General features: G+C 36.4%; 1 protein-coding gene across 1 annotated transcript; it reads right to left on the bottom strand.

The window, feature by feature from the left end:
• Nucleotides 1-2,059: 2,059 nt before the first annotated feature.
• LOC126974935 (brahma-associated protein of 60 kDa) lies at nucleotides 2,060-21,586 on the bottom strand. Its single transcript, XM_050822684.1, has 11 exons — nucleotides 21,206-21,586; nucleotides 18,265-18,494; nucleotides 17,654-17,753; nucleotides 17,195-17,363; nucleotides 15,720-15,802; nucleotides 13,593-13,721; nucleotides 7,294-7,467; nucleotides 6,690-6,890; nucleotides 5,489-5,584; nucleotides 4,622-4,732; nucleotides 2,060-3,390 (listed from the first exon to the last, which is right to left on the bottom strand). Exons 1-11 carry the CDS (start codon nucleotides 21,344-21,346, stop codon nucleotides 3,217-3,219), a joined length of 1,608 nt encoding a protein of 535 aa, XP_050678641.1. The 5' UTR covers nucleotides 21,347-21,586; the 3' UTR covers nucleotides 2,060-3,216.
• Nucleotides 21,587-22,300: the final 714 nt, after the last annotated feature.

Below are 22,300 nucleotides of genomic sequence, written 5' to 3' on the forward strand. Positions count from 1 at the left end.
ATAAATATTTGTATGTATGTGGTATACCAAGAGGGTTTAGATTATTAAAAAGTATTTTTTTTTACTCGACATTAAATGTCGACCAAAATACATATTCAATGATGTCTCCGTGATCAACTCAGTGAAAACTGGGAGTGATCACCGCATAGTAAGAGGCACATTGAATATTAATCCAAACCTGGAGTGGTCTCGACTGGTTAAATCTACGCTCCGACCCGCACCCATCCAGATCCAAAACCCCAAAAACTTTCAACTCGAATTGCAAAACCACTTCGAATGCCTCGGTGAATGCGTAGACGTGGACGAGTATAATAACAGGTTCATGGCAGCTGTTCATACGGCAGGGTCTAAGTTCTTCAAGGCCAGCCGTTCAAAAAGAACCGGAAAAATCCCAGACTATACCCTCGAATTGATGTAAGACGCTAAATGACCCTTCAGTCCCCGGACGATGCTTCCCAGTATAGGCAGCTAAATAGACAGATCTCCAAAAGAACTATAGGCCCATATCACTTCTGAGCCCTGTATATAAGCTGTTTCCTTGGGTTATCACGAATGGTCTTGTGTGCAGGCTCGACGACTTCCAGCCCCCCGAACAAGCCGGATTCCGAAAAGGCACGATAGACCACATACATACGCTGCGGCAGGTTATACAGAAGACAGAGAAGTATAATCAGCCACTATGCTTGGCGTTCGTGGACTATGAGGAAGCCTTTGATTCGATCGAGATCTGGGCGGTGCTTCAGTCTCTCCAGAGGTGTCACATTGATAACCGATATATCGATGCGTTGAAGTGTTTGTATAGAAACGCCACATGGCAGTCCGTCTCCAGGATCAGATCTCGAAGCCTATCCGACTGCAGCGGGGAGTCAGACAAGGCGATGTCATATCGCCCAAGCTGTTCACCACTGCGTTGGAAGATGTCTTTAAGCTTCTGGACTGGGCATCAACATCAACGGCAAATATATCACTCACCTTCGATTCGCAGACGATATCGTTATCATTGCAGAGACCATGGAAGACTTAAGCCATATGCTCGATGGCCTCAATACAGCTTCCCAAGGAGTAGGTCTTAAATGAACATGGACAAGACGAAGATCATGTCAAATGTCCATGTCGCACCTACTCCCATAACAATTGGGAACTGTACTCTCGAAATTGTCGACGAGTACGTCTACCTCGGAAAAGCAATCCAGTTAGGCAGGTCCAATTTTGAGAAAGAGGTCACTCGTCGAATCCAACTCGGATGGGCAGCGTTTGGGAAGCTCCGTAAAATCTTCTCGTCTCAAATACCGCTGTGTCTGAAGACAAAGGTTTTCAACCAGTGTGTGTTGCCAGTGATGACTTACGGTACGGAGACGTGGTCGCTAACTATGGGCCTTATGATAAAGCCCATGGTCGCTCAGAGGGCAATGACGAGGGCTATGCTCGGAGTTTCCCTGCGAGTTCTAATCAGAAATGAAGAGATCCGTAGGAGAACCAAAGTAACTGGTCAAGATCGCCGGACTACATTGGATGAGGGCAGCGCAGGACCGATCGTCGTGGAAATCTTTGGGGGAGGCCTCTGTCCAGCAGTGGACATCTTCCGGCTGATGATTTTTTTAAATGAAAATAAGGGACGAGACGAGCAGGACGCTCAGCTGATGATAATTGATACGCCCTGCCCATTACAATGCAGTGCCGCTCAGGATTCTTCAAAAACACAAAAATTGTAAGCGGCACTACAATTGCGCTCGTCGCCTTGACACATAAGATGTAAAGTCTCATTTGCCCCGTAATTTCACCACCTACGGCGCCTTTCAGACCAAAACACAGAATTGTTTACACATTAAGGCTGAACATCTTAACTTATAATGAGATGAAATGAGACTTAACATCTTATGACTCAAGGTGACGAGTGCAGTTTAAGTTACTGTCAGGTTTTTTGGGTCTTTCAATTATCCTGAGCGGCACTGTATTGTAATGGGCAGGGCGTATCAATTACAATTATCTGAACGTCCTACACATCTCGTCCTTTATTGTCATAACAAAATTCAAATAAATTGGTAAAATAAAACTACTGTTTAAAAGTATAATTATAATAATTATAGTCAAATGATTCTCATATACCAAATAATGAAATTACTTATAATAAAACTTATTGACTAATAAATTTAGCTTACAACTAGTTAGGTCTATACCTAAATATTCTATACCAGTTCCTATTTAACAATCTTATAGGTAGTAATTGTATAGTAAATATTGACATAAATTGATGTCCACGGTAGTAGTGAATAATTAAGAAAAAAAAAATCTTACAAAATATAATACAAAAGCGCGCTCTGGCAACTTTTCAAGTTTAGTCCAAAATTGCTACTATGGTGTTTAATTTTTTATGGAAATCCCACTTCATCTCTGCAGGTTATAAATTTCCAAATGAAAGTTTACTAATTCAGGTAAAAAGCGTACTATTTCAATAAACTCAACTGTTTTTTGTAAAATGGTCAAGTAACATATAAATAGATACAATGTGTATTTACTGTTAGTTTTTTTGAAAATATATTTAATGTACAGACACGTGCAGCTTACAATATTCTTCTATATATATAAAATGAAAATGGTCTATGTTCTACCACTGATTGGTCTTTGTTTGAGCCTCAATCACGCCTAACCCACTGATCGTACCGATATGAAACCATCACCATCGATACGAAATTTATCCCAGATGGTTTATGGCTACTTATTTGATTTGTGAATAAAATTTAATTTATTTCCTTTTAAAATTCGCCCAGCGAAGCGGGCGGGAACGGCTAGTATTATTAAAAAATAACTATGGGAAAAGAGAAACACGCTGGCTAGTGCCCACTGTCATAAATGAACTGCCACAGTATTTGCTAAAAGATGTTTCCTCTATAAAACGCATTCTCACAAAACATTACCTCTCACTGTGCCCATGAAATGGATTAAATATTTAATATACAATTTATTTATAATTTTAACTTTACTAATGCCATGTTAATTTATAAATACGAAATAAGTTTAATGCTGTACATTAGGTTTTAGGTTAATACTGTAGATATGGTTTAATTGTAAGTAGACAAACTACTTAGTAGTAGTTTGGCAGACTGTACTTATGAAATTTGCAAAGGCTACTGGAATAAATGAATTAAAGAAAAGGATATTTGATTAGTGACATGGTACGGGAGGGGAGGTCGTGCGTGCAGTACACTGTAAGGCCGGTCACAGACGTGCGGCCGCCAGCGCGGCGTCCGTGTCGCGTCGTCTGGCGGCCACCCTCTGCTGCAGGTATCGCGCCACGCCCTCTCCGGCCCAACCCTGCGAGTAGAAGGCCGCACGTCGCTCCTCCTCCGGATTGCCCGCGCTGCTGCCGCCGGCGCCGGCACCGTTGATCGTCTGACAAACACAAGCGATTATTGTATAACTCAGCAATGGAAACCGAAACAATTAATATATATTAAGGGGTATTAAAACACAAATGTGGATTTATCACATGAGTGTTTTAATACCTAATTATCAACAGTTGCATACAAGACTTTATCTACACCCAGAATATGAATCCTCTAAAAGATTCTGGAACATTTAGCTTACTGCTAACATTAAAACACCAGTCCTAGTAGTAACCTTATATCGTTCATTACTGACTATATACAAATAAACTAAGTATTAATGAAAAAAATATTTATTTTAGTAGTAATTTACATTTAGTATAGTGCAATCATTAAAATTCACTCGAATATAATGTTCTTTTGCAGCGTTTAAAATGAATCTCTCATTTTTTGTAAACAAAACAATAAAAACATCGAAGAAAAATGGCGGAGATTCGAATAACCTACTTTTTTTTTACGGCACGCCACATTCTGGTAGTGTGGAACTCGCGTAAACGAAAATATTCTTTTTTTGAAATTCATACAGATACCACACATCGAGCAATAAGAATGTGGTTGTTTGTTGAAACTCTATGCGCGTGAACTGAAGGGATCGAAAAAAAACCAAGGAGTGTTGTTATGAAATTCAGTACAACATTACAACACCCATTAGAATTATGTAATAGTTGTTAAGACAATGGGTGTTTTAATGTTGATAATGAGCTTACTGTTTCAGGATCTTTAATAGAGGATTTAAGGCATAGGTGTAGATAAAACCATTTAACATACATAAGTCTTAGATGATTTGGACGTAATACCAGAAAAACGTTCCAAACCACAATCATGTCGAAATTGAGTTAAGAACACAAAACTGGTCACGTGATACATATTAACGACTGACAAAAAATGGCAGCCCTACTGGCACTCTTTAAATGACATCATGACTTAGTAGCCCAACCCACATGTATGGAATACACTAATATTTATTAAACTTTAAACACGAATTCCTTAAAATGTGATGTTTGTGGCTTGGAACGTTTTAAGGAACTATGACCATTTATAAGTCATAAAAGACTGTGACATCTGTGTCGAGACGCAGCGATTAAAGTAATCGCTTAGCGCTCATCTAATATTTGTTATAGCTTGAACGCACGCAAGCGAGGTCGCGGGTTAATACTATAATTCGATTGATGACAGCCCTTAGAAATACCGACTTTCTATGAAGTCTGTCATCATGTCAACTATATATAATATCTCACCTTGAGGTCTCGCGCCTGACTCAGCAGCCACTTTTGCACGAAGTGTTGCGGCTCTTTGCTGAAGCTCAGGAAGAACTCGCGGTTCGTCTTCAGTTGGTTGATCGTGTCCACCTAAAAGACAAAACAAAATCAATGTGCGCAACACCGCGACACACAAGGCACAAATAACGCAGCCCCCTTTTCGATTCTCACCCTGCACCACGTACGTGCAACAATGTCTTTTCGGTTTTCGAATTCAGTCCGTTTATTCAACACTTTATAAGATCAATTAGTTTAACATAGTAAAGTCTGTTTTAAAATGGATTTATGTGATTCAACTAGTCTTTATAACAGAGCGTGTTTCATGTAAAATCAAGTTGTTAATAAATATTAATTTAAATGTAAATATTAGACACGAATTTTTAACAAGACTTCATCGCTTCATTGTGTGTCCTCTACCGCATTTATCATGGTGAGTGTTCCGAAGAGCTGTTTCACCTGATTCCTGCCGCCGCATTCCACAAGTTAGGATAACATCCCCACCATCTGGATGTGTGGCGGTCCTCCACAGTGCGGTTTTCAAGGAGCTTTCTTCCACGTACTACAAAGCTGTGGAATGAACTTCCTTGTGCGGTGTTTCCGAGACGATACGACATGGGTACCTTCAAAAAAAGCGCGTACACCTTCCTTAAAGGCCGGCAACGCTCCTGTGATTCATCTGGTGTTGCAAGAGAATGTGGGCGTCGGTGATCACTTAACACCAGGTGACCCGTACGCTCGTTTGTCCTCCGTTTCCATAAAAAGAGACTACAAAATATTTAAAGTAAATTGTTGTTATATAAAGTATATTCTCTATTTGTTATGTACTTAAAGATATTTAAAACTTACAGTCTCGTGTATCTTGGCATCAAGCCCCTGTATCTCGTGCTGGTTGGCGGTGCTCAACAGGAAGTTGTTCATCTGAGTCTTGAGTGTGTCATCCACCTGTGAGCGATGTAGCAATTAAATCACTGACTTCACCATCAATTCATACACGATATTTAATTAATCATTTATGTGTGTGCCATACTTTACATGTACTATTTGCTCACTTTTCACGATAGCACAAAATGGTTAGTTTTTATTTTATCACCTTTTGCAGATAAATTCATATATAAATATCAAAGTGTGGCAAAAACGAAATATAAATTTAGACTTTCGACTATGAAACCAGAAATATATACATAAAGAAAACAAAAAATATTTTTAAAAGGGTACAGTGTTAATATATTATCATAATATCTTAATATCAGAAAACTTCGTGTGCAAGTCTGACTCGCATTTATTCAGTTTTTTTTTTATTATTAGTGATACTTTTATTTATATAGACTAAAATATTGTCGTCCATCTATCGCATGTCACATTACAGCCAGCCGCGGAATAGGGGTGGAGTTTTAATTTCAACTACTGCTTTAAGTCAGGTTTTGCCGAGTGGTCTAATACGCCAGATTTGCGCTCTGGTTTCCGAGAGGGAGTGTGGGTTTGAGTACCCACATGTGACAAATATTTTTTATAGATTCCATTTTAATTTTATTAATAAGTAAAGCATAATCTTAATATATATAAATTTCGTGTCATGTTGTTTGTCCGGTTTGTATGGACTCCCTAAACTAATGAACGGATTTAACTAGGGATTACTTCATGGAGTGCAGTTTAGTCCAACTTGAGAGATAGGATAGTATTAATTATTTCGATTTGGAATTTTTGGTTTATATGAGAGAATTTATTGACGCACGGATTGACAGTTCTGCAGTATAACAATATATTTCATTACTTATAGCTAACAACAGGGAGCATATTTTACGAAATCATTCTTGATGTTATGAAATATTATTGACAAATTTATAAAATAATATTTTATTTATTATGTACAGAGCAACGCCTGTCAGGTCAGCTAGTAATATATATAAATTTATTATTTTGCGAAAAAAACTTTCATTTGCATCCTGGTTTCATAGAACCACATTTGCTTTTTGTTAAAGCACAGCAAACCCTAAATCCCTAAGTAAGATGCACAATATTCAGGTTTGTTTGGTGTGGTTGGTCGCACCTCGACGTCGATGTCGTAACACGCGGTCTGCTTGGCGTCGTGCGGCGGCTCCACGGAGATCACGTGGTTGATGACGATGGGGTCGGGCGGGTGCAGCAGCGGAGCCAGCCTCGCCGGGATCTCGGCCAGCTTCAGCCGCGGACTGCCGAAGATCTGCTCCAGGTACTTGTCGCACACGATGTACTCGCGCTCGTGGGGGTCCTGGTCCATTCATTCAAAAATTATTAAGTTACATAATGAATACAAAGTCTTGCTTAAAGCTATTTAACAGTGGGAGGCTCCTTTGCACAGAATGCCGGCTAGATTATGGGTACCACAACGGCGCCTATTTCTGCCGTGGAGCAATAATGTGTAAGTTATTGTTTCGGTCTGAAGGGCGCCGTAGCTAGTGAAATTACTGGGCAAATGAGACTTAACAACTTATGTCTCAACGTGCCGCTCAAAATTTTTGGGTCTTTCAAGAATCCGGATCGGCACTGTATTGAAATGGGCAGGGTGTATCAATAACCATTAGCTAAACGCTTCGACCTTCGATTTTCACCAGGTCAAATTAGCGTGACGCAAGCAGTACCTAGTAGTAAGTGGTGGATCATGCGTGTCGTACCTGCAGCTCGTGTGTCTTGACGTACTGCCACAGCGCGTTGACGATGACGGGTCTTGCCTGCGTGTGCACGCCCAGGAGCCGCGCCAGGCGAGGGTCTAGCTTGAACTGCAGCGGCTGGTAGTCTAGCAGCAACAGGATCGTGCAGCGAACGTTCTTGAACCCCGGCCGCTTCACCTGCGGCACATGACGATCTGAGTTCACTTTATCGCATATTACGGAGCATTTCGTCCCTACATATTAGGCATAGCTTGTCCTATAGGCAACTAATCTAAATTCTCTTATTGAACGTCAAAAACTACCACCCATTCAAAAAAGACTGTCTCAGACCTGAGAAGAACGGGCGCAAGAAAATCAGCGGGCTGTTTTCTTTATATAAAAAATATGGATTGGAATGTAATATCGTACAATAAACATTTATAAATAAAAACCTTGAGTGTGTCCGCTTCAATCACACTCTGTGGTATCATTAAGAAAATCATTTATTTTATAGTAAACATTCACACACAAACCTTTTTCAACAATTCTTTTTAATTTCGTAACACATTTGTTTTGTACATTTTCTGGGATCACATTATAAAAGCATTTACATCGCCTAATAGACTTACTAACTCGACTTAACCGAGTAGTAGACATAGCAAATTTATTCCTGTTCCTCATGTTAACATTATGATTGTCACAGTTTCTAGCAAATTCCTTAATGTGTTTATGAACATATAGAACATTATTAAGACAATATAGTCTTGATAATTTTCTATATAAAAGTTAAATTATTATATCACATTTGTGTATTAAAAACCTTAATAAAATAATAAACTACACAAACAATTGGAAATATTTGTAACAAAGTTAAATTTGTAACGATAAATTTTTATTATTATTACGAATTACGAGGTCGTAAAAACACGTTATTCAGGAATAGCTCTATATAGTACGTTTTCCTCTACCGCGATATAGGTAATAATGTACATGGCACCCAACATGTAATACATCAATTGTAACATATTATTATAGTTAATAATATTGACACACTTTTTACACAAATTATCTTGCCCCAAATTAGGCATATATAGCCTGTGTTATGGGTTACAAGACAATGATATATTTAATACAGTATACAATTCATTAACGCGCGCTCACACACGAAACATTGCGATCAACCAGTAAATTAAAAATAATTCAGTTAAAGTGATAACTACGAGTTTTTAGTGATAAAAACACAAGTGCAATCATTCACCTACAATTATTCTGTGAAATATCTATATATAAACAGTCTCTGTAAGTGTTTCTAATCATTTATTTTACTTTATAATTCGTATAAAGTGACAACACAAACAAAACGTATAAGCGACGACAAATATTGCGTGGCGTTTTTATTTTAACTTACCCTCAAAGTTTATATTTGATATACTTGAACAATATTTCACGAAAAAGTATTTCGTGGCTTTTCTACAAATAAACAATCACCATAAATATTTGAACATGGATTGCTTTAAATGTTTAAAAAATCTTAACGACAAGGATACTATTAAATGCTCTTTATGTAGTATGAGTACACATTATTACTGCGTGGAACTTACTGAAACAGACTTCAAAAAGATATTACCCATGAACAAAATTAAATGGAAGTGTCCTATATGCAAGGGTAAAAAGAATACTAGTGCTGTAGGAACATCCATCTCACCTAAAGGAGGTATAATATCGTCATCGGTTTTGAATGTTGACACCGAGACCCTCACCCGATACATAGACACTAAATTGGCGAGCTTCAGGCAGCAACTGCGTGAAGACATCAGCTCGGCTGTTTTGGAAGTTACTAAAGCACTTCGAGATGATATAAACAAGCTCGAGCAGCGTATGGACTCTTGGGATGAACGGTTATCGCAACTGGAGAGGGATCACTCATTTCATTCAAATGAAGCATTAGGTAGTGATATGAAGCAAGAAAATAACGCGCTTCGCACAGACCTACATTTACTGACGACAAAGTTTGATGAGCTCGACCAGGCTTCTCGTAGCTGTAATGTCGAGATACAAAACATACCAGAGCGGAAAGGCGAAAATCTAATACAATTGTCGTTAGAAATTAGTAAGCTCCTAGGCGTCGAGTTGAATCATAGTGATATTAGGAACGTGCACCGCGTGGCTCCAGGCCTACCCACGACCCGCCCCAAGAACATTATATTGCAACTGACAACTCGACGGCAACGTGACGACCTAATCGGTGCCGCGCGATCGCGAAGGTCACTTACGACGACTCAACTGTTTGGTACACCAACAAGTGCCGCCGCGGCCGTTTCCACCACCAATATCCGCTTCTTTATAAACGAACACCTAACTCTTAAAAACAAAATTCTTTTTAGTAAGACTCGCACATTAGCTAAGGAAAAGGGTTATAAATATGTATGGGTAAGAAATAGTAATATATTAGTACGTAAGAAAGATGATTCAAGGATAATTCATGTGCGATGCGTTGATGATTTAGCCAAAATATCATGACTCCTACAAATTATTATCACATGTTTATTGGTAGACCTTTTATATCTCTTGTTTTTTGTCGTCACTGCAAACTATTACGTTTTGTTCTTTATATTACCTAAAATTATTTACGTGCTATGGAAAGACTCAGGTGATGACGATACACGGTTACTTAAGCTTAAATATGATTTAATGTATTGCTTATGTACATCAGCTGAAAGAAAAATGTACAAATTTTATTTATTAGAATTCACTTTATGTCCCGGGATACTAATTTATGTACGCTTTTACAACTATACTTCCTTTTTTACGGTGTTTAATTTAGGTTTTAATTTTATTATTATAAGGTTGTTATTGCCACAATATTTTAAAATCATCTACACATCATGTACTGTATTAGAAACACTTGATTCATATATTATAATAATTATTCACCACATGGAGGAACACGCACACTATCTACTGAAAAGAATTGTTAACGTATTATTATTAATTAAAAATATTTATGAAAATGATATACTTCTTAAAAAATGAACTCAAATAACCTTACTATATTTTACCAAAACTGTGGAGGGCTTAAAACCAAACTTTCTGAATTAAGACTCAATATGCTATCTTGCGACTATGACATAATTATACTGGTAGAAACCTGGTTAACTGGCTCAATTCGAGATGAGGAAATTCATAATGATAATAATTATGTACTATTTCGACGTGATAGAAATCTGGCACTGTCTGGTAAAAAAGGGGGAGGGGGCGTATTAGTAATGGTAAGGAAATATCTAAAGGCTATCCGAATACCTGATATTGAAGCTGAGAACTTAGAAGAGATATATATATACTTTCCTTTACTCTCCGGACTGTTATTAAATGTGTTATATGTTCCACCGGCCGCTAGCAACAATTTATATAACCAATATTTTAATAAACTTCACGATGTATATTCTAGTGCACGTTACCAAAATTTTCTTATAATTGGAGACTTTAACTTACCTCATCTGAACTGGTCTTCCATTTGTCAAGACACTTTATTGTTCTCCACCGGGTGCGAGCCATCTAAACTACTAATATACACTATGTCCTTTATGAATTTAAGACAAACCAATATTATTCAAAATGAAAATGGAAGACTCCTTGATTTAGTATTATCTACTTTAACAAACCGTATCGAGCGTTCGGATGATCCTTTGCTTAATACGGTACCTCATCACCCACCTTTGGACATATCGTGTAGTATAAATACTTTAAATAATAATATTATGCCCTGTATTGCTAACATTAAAAGGAATTATTATAAAGCAAACTATTATCTAATTAACAGCGCAATAGAAGAAGTGGACTGGATTTCTCTCCTATCTTCTCTTACAGCCGAAGAAGCCGTGAATGTCTTTTACAAACAAATTCAAATAATCATCAACTCTCATGTTCCTTTTGCCAAAATTAGTTCATCTAAATTCCCCACCTGGTTCTCTAAACCTTTAATTAAATGTTTAAAACGCAAACTCAAAATATGGGCCCGTTGGAAATCTTACAAAAACCTGCGTGATTATCAGGAATTTTCACTATTACGTAAACGAGTTAAATTGCTTCTTACTACATGTCATAATAAGTACATTAACAACGTTGAAAACTCCTTGAAGAATAATATTAAATTTTTCTGGAAATATGCATCTTCTTTAAAAGAGTCTAACTCAGGTTATCCTCGCTTAATGTGGTATGACGGTGTCGAATCTGATGATCCTAAATTCATAGCTGATATGTTCTCTAAATATTTTCACTCAGTCTTTGAACCCGGTTTCGATGGAGCATATAGTATTGACCAATTTGAAAATATAAGTTGCGACGCCGATCATACTCCGCTAATTGACAATGTACGTCTCCACAGACCCAATATTTTAGCAGCACTCCAAAATATCGACCCCAATAAAGGCGCCGGTCCTGATAACATTCATCCGGTTTTTCTAAAGCGTACTTGCAAAACGCTATCTATTCCTTTGGAAATTATTTTTAATAAATGTTTATCCTCTGGTTACTTTCCTAGTATCTGGAAGATAGCTTATATTACGCCTATATTTAAAGCAGGAGCAAAAAATCAAGTCGCAAATTATCGTCCGATCTCTATACTGTCATCTATCCCAAAAATTTTTGAGAAATTGGTACACCAAGTCGTATACACTAAGCTAAAACACACAATCATAGAACAGCAACACGGTTTCGTGGCTGGCAGATCTACTTTGTCAAATCTTCTTGTTTTTACTGATTATTTATTTAAAGGCCTTGACAATAAAAACCAAATTGAAACAGTCTACACAGATTTCCAAAAGGCATTTGACAAGGTGGACCACCTACTGTTACTAAAAAAATTATCATACAACGGTATAAAAGGTAACCTCTTGCGTTGGTTTGCTGCTTACCTAAGTGCCCGAGTACAATCGGTAGTTATTAATGGTTTCATCTCCCCTACAGTTAACGTAACGTCAGGCGTACCTCAAGGCTCTATACTTGGTCCATTGCTTTTCACACTTTTTATTAATGACATCTCTGATTGCTTTAAGTCTTGTAAGTTTTTATTATATGCAGATGATTTAAAATTGTATTCCCATATTGTTGACTTCAATGATGTCCTGCTTATGCAGGAAGACTTGAATAGGTTAGATGTCTATTGCAAAAGTAACAAACTATTTTTAAGTTACACTAAATGTAAGCATATCTCTTTTACGAAAAACAAAAATAAAATTGAAACGAGATTTACACTAGGCGATCAAGAACTTGAAACAGTTACCTGTATTCGTGATCTTGGGGTATACCTTGATGCCAAGTTGACACTTAATGACCACATTGATCACATAGCGAATAATGCATATCGTATGTTAGGCTTTATTACACGCGTCTCTAAGGCATTTAAAAATAAAGATACATATATGTGTCTTTTTCGAACACTTGTGCTGTCTCAGCTTGAATATGTCACCCCAATATGGAATCCGCTGTATAAGGTATATGACCATCAGGTCGAGATGATACAAAAGAAATTCTTGCGTATCCTAAACTTTCGCTTGGGTGGACGTCGAAACCACTACAAGAATCTCTTAAAACAATTTAATATTCTTTCATTAAGCCAGCGACGGAGTTTAATTGAATTAGTCACTCTGAGAAAAATTTGTACGAGTGAAATCATATCCTCAGAATTGCTTCAGTTAATCGATTTTCATATACCAGCCCGTGCTACACGCTCTAATAATTTATTTCATCTCTCAAAAACCAGGACAAATACTGGTATACGTACGCCACTGCACAGAATGTTTGCTCTCCATAACTCTGGATTTAATGATGTAGATATGTTTTCGTGTTCCTCTAAAACTTACAAACTCAGAATAAAACAAATCCTGGCACAAACAGAGTAAGTTAGAAATCACGTAATTTCATCTAAATTGTAACAATGTCTACCATGCATTATGTTAGATTTATTTATCAACTGGTTGTCTGCAACTAAGTGTAATGTAAGTGTAAATTTAAATATTAAGTGTACTTAGTGAAACTGTTGAAGGAGACATCCTTGTGTCCATATTTCTATTTTTACTTTATCTACTTTATGTTTAAGGATGTATCTGTATTTGTTTCCAAATAAATAAATAAAAAAATATACTTACTTAAACATACATAAATACATATAAACATCCATGTCTGGGAAACAAACATCCATATTCATCATATAAATGCTTGCACCTACCGGGATTCGAACCCGGGACCTGTAGCTTAGTAAGTAGGATCGCTAACCACTCGGATATACAGGTCGTCAATTATGTGTTTCACAATAAACTCCTCACCTGAAAACCATCTGTTTCTTGTGTGGTGAGTGTCCGGTGCCACTCCACAAGATGGTTATCTGGTCCGTACAAATCTTTATCCAGCTCTATCACTAACGACTTGAAGAAGGACGAGAACTTCCGTTTCACCTGTAATTGAGTATTAATTTGTCACACAAGACGAAATATTCAACAGATGATATTTTTTTTATGGAAAAGGAAGCTAAACGAGCGTACGGGTCACCTGGTGAGAAGTGATCACCGCCACACACATTGCAACACCAGAGGAATCACAGGAGCGTTGCCGGCCTTTAAGGAAGGTGTACGCTCTTTTTTTGTAGGTACTCATCCAGAGACCGCCACACATCCAGATGGTGGGGATGATATCCTAACTTGTGGCGTGTCGTGCGAAGGTGGGATTCGGCGGCAGGAATTAGGTGAAACAGCTCTTCGGAACACTCCCCGTGATAAATGGCGATAGAATACACACAATGAAGCGTCAGTGATCAATCCGTTCACAGAGCACTGGGTCCCCGACAATTCGAGCTGCTCTGCGTTGCACGAGATCAAATGGATCGAGCTGATACTGGGGTGCGCCAGACCAGAGATGACAGCAATACTCCATGTGTGGCCTCACCTACCAACTTGATATCAACTGCGCTCTACAAAGCGACACGCAAATATATATTTGTATTTGAATAGTATTAAAATTTTTTTTTTCATACCATTTTATGATAAAATGTACATTTAAAGTAGAGATGTGCCAATTATGACTTAGGCCGACTAGCCGATTAGTCGGTTGTAAAGATGTCGAATAGTCATTTATTAATACTAAAATTCATAGATTTGTTTTTTTAACAAGTATATATTTTTCATTTTGGAAACTGAATATCAAAGAAAAGTTAAATTTAGACATGTAGACGGATTATAAAATAAAAATATTAATAAACAAACATTTTTTCATTTATTGTACCTAATTAATACCCCCTACATAATTTTATTTAAAAAAATTATTGAAGTAAAGGCATAAAAGGCATTTATTTTCTCAAAATGGATTCCTTTAGAATTCTTTTTGATGTCATTTCTTATACTACTAGATACTACTACCGCTTCGGAAACAAATGGCGCTCTGAGAGAGAAGAAGCGGCGCAAGAAACTCTCCCAGCATTCGTTTTTTTTGCGCTCTTTTCAATAAAAATATACAATATTGTACAGTCGCTATAAAATAATCACAATCTAGTCCCAGGCTGTCCGATCATTTAGATATTCAGCAGTGGAGTAATAGGATTTACGACAGAGCCATTTTTTTATAAAACATTTAAATTTATTGATAGATAATGCCTGAACAGTGGCTGGGACTTTATTGTAGAAGTGTATACATTTACCCTTAAAGCTATTATGTATCTTATGAAGCCTACTAGAATTAGTTACAAGCAATCCCTTATTTCTAGTGTTATAATAATGAAAATCACTATTAAGAGCAAAAATTTGACGATTTTTGTGAACATATATTAAATTTTCATAAATGTACTGACAATAAACAGTCATAATATTTATTTCTTTAAATTTTTCTTTGAGAGACTGTCTATAACAAAGCTGATATATAGCACGAACAGCTCTCTTTTGCAGTGCAAACACTATATCAATGTCAGCAGCATGACCCCATAGTAATATACCGTACGTCATGATGCTGTGAAAATAACTAAAGTACACTAATCTAGCGGTCGCAACATTCGTGTACTCTCTAATCTTTCTAACTGCATATGCCGCAGAGCTGAGTCTATCTGCTAGATGGGTAATATGTGGACCCCACTGTAGTAGGCATTACTTTGCAGAAATCTATAAGTATCCAAATGTTTTGAGTTTTTCTTTAGCGTTAATTCCGCCAATATTTGTCTTTTAAGCAATTCGACACGTGTTTCGCTGTTCGCATGTTGACTCGCCAAAATCTTGCACGAGACTCACTATGTATCGTGATAAATTTTATTGACAAATACATACAAAGAAAGAAGTCGGATAGTCATCGATTTTGCCGAATAAACGACTAGTGTTCGACTACGATAGTTGCCGGATAGTCGGCTTTATCGACTAGTCAGCACATCTCTAATTAAAAGACATCCAGACCAGGCCATCTAAGAAAGAACTCACCTTATTAGGATCGTTCTTAGTGTCATCCAAAAGCCGTCCTTCGACACGCAATTCCCAGGAAGCCACAGCATTCTCACCCTGACCTGGAAAAATTGACAGAAATGTTTCTGCGCTTTTTAAAATATAAATAAGTATTAGCGATCCCGTGCTGAAGTGACTATAGAATGGTATTTGCTGCAAACAGATGGTTTTTGGAAAACTGTCAGTAAATTTTGCCAAAATTCATCTGTCTCAGCAAACACCACCTCCGAGGCAATAAACTTCGTAATGACGAATACTATCTTGACGCATTCCATATACTGCAGTCCCCCTGAAAACGAGATCTGGAAAGTTCTTGAAACGTCGGGTTCACTAAAATAATAATAAAAATATAACTTTTACGCAAAAATCTAATGTTAATAATAAAGTTACATTTACATGCATATTAATCCTTTAAAAAGTGGTTTATTTAAATAGAAAGCCAGACAAGCATGCGTATATGTATAATAGTCTTGTATAGTGTTGTGTAATTTATATACCTTGTAATTAGTTGTTAATTTGTATTACTTTTGTTTCGTGGTTTATATCTTACCGTTGGTTACCTTTTGTTTTTGGAAACTTCACTGGTAAGTGTGAGTTTTAAAATTTGCTAACATTTATCATAATACTGTTTGTTTCCTATACATGAATAAATATGGTCCATCTGATGGTAGTTAATCTTTCTTGTAACACCTCTGGTGGATCACAAGAGCATTGCAGACCTTATAAAGTAAACACATTGGTATGTTACCGGCGAGGATCGAACCGGAAGCTCAGTGTTGAGAGTCGACGGTTCTACCTATTGCATCACCGACACAAAATTTTAATAAAGGTATCAATGCTTTAATCCATTATTTTGCAGTATTGAGATTTGTGGTAATATCGGTTAGTTACAACATAACCAGGCATGGATGTAGCTTTCAATGAGTATCTCCAATGAACGAATAAATTGAGCTGTTATTAGCAAGAATGGCTAAAATACAAAACTATTATCAAATCAAATCAAAATCACATTATTCATGTAGGTCAAGGAAATGACACACACTGACACACACAAAATTTTTTTTCTTATTGAATCTACCTAGCTACTTCGTAAAGGGTTCAGCTAATGAGAAGAAGTAGCAACAAAGTCATTGTCTTTTTTGTCCACTCTTTTAAATCATTTCATTGTTTTACAAATCATTTCAATTACAATATAATATGTAAAGTGATGCAACAAACATACTCAAACGTCAAATAGTCAATGCCTTATGTAAATTAATACAATACAAAAGATATTGAGTACAGTAGCTGCATCATCCACACACACCGTAAATAAATAAGGGTAATCTGTGAGCATTTTATAAGGGACTATATATACATATATAAAAATATATATTATATAATAACTTTTAAGCATCTGAAGCAGAGCCCTCGGCAACAGGATATATATATATATCAAAATAAAGCTTGCCTACCAGGATAAAAAGTATTAGAGATAAATATCCTCAGTTTTCGTTTCTGCTTCATAGGTCGTTTGAGCGCTTCCTGTATGTCGAGTCGCTTGCGCATGATGGTCGCATCCAGTTTCCGCTCGAAAGCCAGAAGGTCCATGTAGGCCTGCGACTCGGGCACCAGGTCACGGACCTTTTGAAAGAAAGAATGAAAATTTTTATTTGTGACGTTAAAGTATAGTCTAAATACAAAAAACTTAAAAAAATATTATCGTAAATAAAATTATGGAATATTATTTTCTATATGTCACGAAGTGGTCCCAACTCAGCATATTTGCTGGTTCGAAAACCAGTGCTGGCCTTTCGTTGGGCCATTTGGTAACGTCCCCTTAAAGATATATAAAATAAAATAATAACTGACTATAGGTAACCTAAAACTATTCCAAAACAAAAACAAGGAAAGAAAAAAGAACAAGAAAGAACCTTTTGGGGCAGGATCTTGTCTGCAAGACGCTTCTTACGTTTACCGCCAGCCCCTGCGCCCGTCCCTCCACCACTCGGTGCTCCCCCGCCGTAACCCTCGCTGAAAAAAAGGATTGAAAATTAATAATTAATTTATCTTCAACATTTTCTTAGAACATTTACAAGCATTACTTATTATTATTAGAGAATTGGCTATCCCATGTTATTGTCGACCATGCAAACCATACTTTTTTATGAAAATAAGGGTCGAGACGAGCAGGACGTTCAGCTGGTGGTAATTGATACAAACAGGGCATTACAATGCAGTGCAACTCAGGATTCTTGAAATACCCAAAAATTCTGTCAGCACTACAACTGCACTCGTCACCTTGAGACAAGATGTCAAGTCACATTTGCCCAGTAATTTCACTAGGTACAGCGCCCTTTGGACCGAAACACAGTAATCTTTACAAATTGCTGCTTCACGGCAGAAATAGGCGCAGTTGTGTTACCCATAAACTAGCCGGCATCATGTGCAAAGGAGCCTCCCACTGGATCTTGCGCTATAGTATAATATGTTTGGGTGTTTGTTATATTCACTTTTTTTATTGGTGGCTTTAAGACACACTTACCCTGCATAATGCTGTGGACGTTGTTGTGAAGGCATTGGGGGCCTTGCATCTGCTGGTCTCTTGTTAGATTGTTGTGGTGGAACTGAAGGCCTCGGAGATGGTGCATAAGGAGTAGGTGGTGCTGGAGCACCTGGACCCGGCGCAGAGCCTCCTCCATATGATGGCACACCTCGAGGGGGACCTCCCCCTGTTCCTGCACCAGCTGGTGGCGGCGTAAATCCACTGCGCTGCTGCAGATGCATAACAAAAATATTAAATTATTTATAAATTAACCACTGGATTGATATAGAAATATCTATGTTGTTGAATTTTTCTGTAATTAAAAAAGTATATAGTAAAGGTACACATATATATAATAATTTTGGGTATAAAACCAAATTATAACATGTTTATGATGTATTTTGTAAATATTACGAGCTATAAAATAATATTGATTTGATAAGATTGTTAGGCCATTGTGTTATAAAGCTTTAAATAAATCTTTTATGCATGTTCATTGGTAAAATTGGATCCTGTACATGATGAAATGAATATGTTACATTATATTGTCACAAGTACATAATATATATCTATTTACCCCCTTATTCATAAAGTCTGCTAACTTAAAGCATTGCTAATACTCACTCTGTCTTCTCCTATTGACCTAAGTCAGAATGAGAAAAAACACTCTTAAGCGGCTGTTTAAAGTTAGCGGACCATTATGAATAAGGGGGATAGTATTTTAATGTTGAGCTACAATGTACCTACAGAATAAAAGTATGAAGAAAATATCAGCTGTTAATCTTACTAAAATGCTGAAGTTATATGTAATGTATTTATTTGTAGTAATTCCAACACTTGCCTCTTAATATACTACATAGGATATACTGCATGCACAGTGAAAATAAAAATTGGCTGATAGACATTGACATATTAAAAACAACTACTCACAATCCCACTCAAAAACTGTCTAAAGCAAAACAAGTTATGAACAAAAAAGCAGTTGGTCTTACATAATAGGAAAGGATGAAGGATCCAAAAATTCTAAGGGTAAATTTTATGGAGAACACCAACCTGAAATCCTTCAAAAACCTTGGTTCTCCAAATTATTTAAGATTCCTTATAAAACAGTTCTATCAACTATTTATTGTTTACGTCTTAACCACGCTCGTACTCCAGTATTTTTAGCTAAACTTATTAAGGATAATTCCCTTTGTGAATGTGGCCTAGACATAGGAAATGTGGATCTCAGAATTTTTGGGTTTTTCAAGAATCCTGAGCAGCACTGCGTTGTAATGTGTAGGGCTTATCAATTACCATCAGCTGAACATCCTACTTGTCTCATCCCTTATTTTCATTTAAAAAAACTTTGAATACAACACCACACAATGACAAAGTGTTCAATGAAAGACTACAGTGTAGAGAATAAGGATACCTTTCCAAACCTGGTATCCAGTTACTCAGAATGGTCAACAAAGACCAACTAGTACTAAAACAGAACTATTCAGAAGAATGCTGTATGAGAGAGAACAGAAGTTGGTACAGTAATGTGGTATTATAACCTTCCCATATTTTATTGTCATCTTGTTGGACAACAGCCCATTGACTAGGTAAGACAGTATTGCAAGAAACAAAACAAAACACCAAATGCTTTCACTCCTAAACCATCAAACTGATTATAATAAAATTTAGTACAGAGATAGACTAGACCTTGAAAAAGCACTAGTCTATCTAGGTTACATTTTATTGCAAAAAAATAAATGGACGGGTTGAAATAGGGGATAGTTTGTATAGAAATTTGTCATTATTAAAGATAAAACCATGAATAACCATACTTAGATGTCAATCCAGAAAAATGTTAAATTGAGTTAAGAACACAAAACTGGTCAGGTGATTCATTTTAACAGACTGACAAAAAATATCAGCCCTACTGTCATTCTTTAAATGACATCATGACCTAGTAGCCCGACCCAAATGTATTGAACACACTAATATTTATTATACTTTAAACACAAATTCCTTAAAATGTGATGTTTGTGACTTGGAACATTTTTCAGGCTACATCTACTTATAAACAAGAAAGTATGATGTGTTACAACTGTATTCCTTTTATGGTTTTACTTAAGTAGAGTTTACCCATTTATAAATAATAAATAAATATAAATATTTAGTAAAATATATTCAATACAAAATTGAATTTGAATATATTTCTAGGAAGTATCAACAAATTGAACTTGATTTTCTGACCTGTGGAAAATGTATATTTTCTAAGATTATTATTATTATATTTCTAAGATTATTACAGGAACAAGTAAGCTTGAAAACTTATAATTACTAAAGCAGCATAATTTTCTTTCGTGTGATTTACCACAGTAAGTGTTTGATGTTTCCTTATTGTAGATTTCAATGTAGTTTGTTTTTACTTTCACTAAGGAAGCATAGTTAAATATAAATTATATTACAATTACCTCTGCCTGCAACTTTTTGCCCATAAAATTGTTTTGTGCTCAATCAGGAACAACCAATATATAGCACAAACACTTCCATAAAAATTCATACACATGACAATTTTCATAGTGATTGAAGAGTAAAAGTAACATATTACAAACACAAGTGCTGACCTGGCAAACAGTTTCTTGCTATTTAAATTTAAGTACCCCACACCAGCTCTTTGTAAGAAATGTCATTGACCAGATTCTTTGTACGACGAATATATAGGCATTTCTAAGTCAAAATATAGGTTCTGTATATAAAGTAGTATCTGCAGAATAACCGAAGGCAAAAAAACCTTGTCTCTCCATTTATTAGTATAGAGGATTCATTGTCATAATATATTTACAGATGGACTGACATATTTCAATAAGTACTAACCCAAAGTATAAGAAGTAACCCTAAGCTAAACTAATCAATTTGAATGCATTGCAATAACACAAATTTATATTTTTCAAATCAAAATACTTACTGGAAAGTTAGGGGAAGCATAAGGTCTTGGTGGCATTGGACTGCCTGGTGGCTGTGCTGGGCCGGGGTATCGCTGCTGTGGCGGCATCGGGCTCGTTGGAGGCCCAGGGCTTGGCCCACTCGCAGGAAATCTTTGAGCCATCTCAAAATACAATTATAAAACTTCACCACATAGATAACTTTGTAAGCACCAAAGTAGGTTTTAACGAAATTACATCAGTAATTCATTTTATACTGAAAAAAATGTTGAATTTGATATTTTACTTAATTAATACTTTATCTAATAAAACAATTGATGTATATTGCTTCTGTTTAATTTGCTCTTTAATCTGTAATAGTAAGACAAAACAAAACATAACGCTTAACGCAGAACGCCGTGCACAGAAAAGATAGTTTTTTTTTTTGGTTTCTTCGTCCATTAGTAGAACAGGCAAGGGGTTTAAGCCCATACAGCCATTCCTTCTAATAATTATTTTATGACAAATGCAATTTGACAACATCTTTCTGTTAGCTGCCTTCAATCGATACTATCATATCCAAATATGTCGAAAAGTTAGTTTCTGATCATAATCTAAAAAGATAATTATTGAAAGAGTGCACCTCAATTCGACCTCAATATTAATATAGTTTAAGCATGGATTACAGGTCATTCAGACATCCTTGGTAATGGAAATGTGGTTTCCTGTGCGAGGTCAGCTATTCATACAGGTTCCCTCCAATATTCTCAAATTTTCTCTCATGACTTACGCAACATTCTGAAACCTAAAATGTAAGAGTTGGTCTAACATAATAGGGAAAGATCCAAAAATTCTGAGGGTAAATTTTATGGAGAACTCCAACCTGATATACTTCAAAAACCTTGAATCTCCAAATTTAAGATTCCTTACAAAATAGTTCTATCAACTATTTATCGTTTACGTCTTAACCACATTTGTACTCCAGTATTTTTAGCTAAACCTAGGATTAGAGATTCCCTTTGTCAATGTGGCCTAGATGTAGGAAATGTGGATCATTTGGTCTTCAATTGTTCAGTTATGCAACCTTCTTTGTACAATTTTATACGTGCCAAAGTTTCCCGCCAAATTTCCTTTAAATG

Source organism: Leptidea sinapis, chromosome 34, assembly GCF_905404315.1.
Source record: "Leptidea sinapis chromosome 34, ilLepSina1.1, whole genome shotgun sequence".
Taxonomy (NCBI): domain Eukaryota; kingdom Metazoa; phylum Arthropoda; class Insecta; order Lepidoptera; family Pieridae; genus Leptidea; species Leptidea sinapis.

Excerpts from the sequence above, each read along its gene's own strand:
- LOC126974935 (XM_050822684.1), bottom strand. The coding sequence starts at position 21,346 with ATGGCTCAAAGATTTCCTGCGAGTGGGCCAAGCCCTGGGCCTCCAACG. Across the intron at positions 4,733-5,488 it reads ATGCCAAGATACACGAGACT|GTGGACACGATCAACCAACT; the intron begins GTAAGTTTTAAA and ends TTTGTCTTTTAG. Across the intron at positions 3,391-4,621 it reads GTCAGGCGCGAGACCTCAAG|ACGATCAACGGTGCCGGCGC; the intron begins GTGAGATATTAT and ends TGTGTTTGTCAG.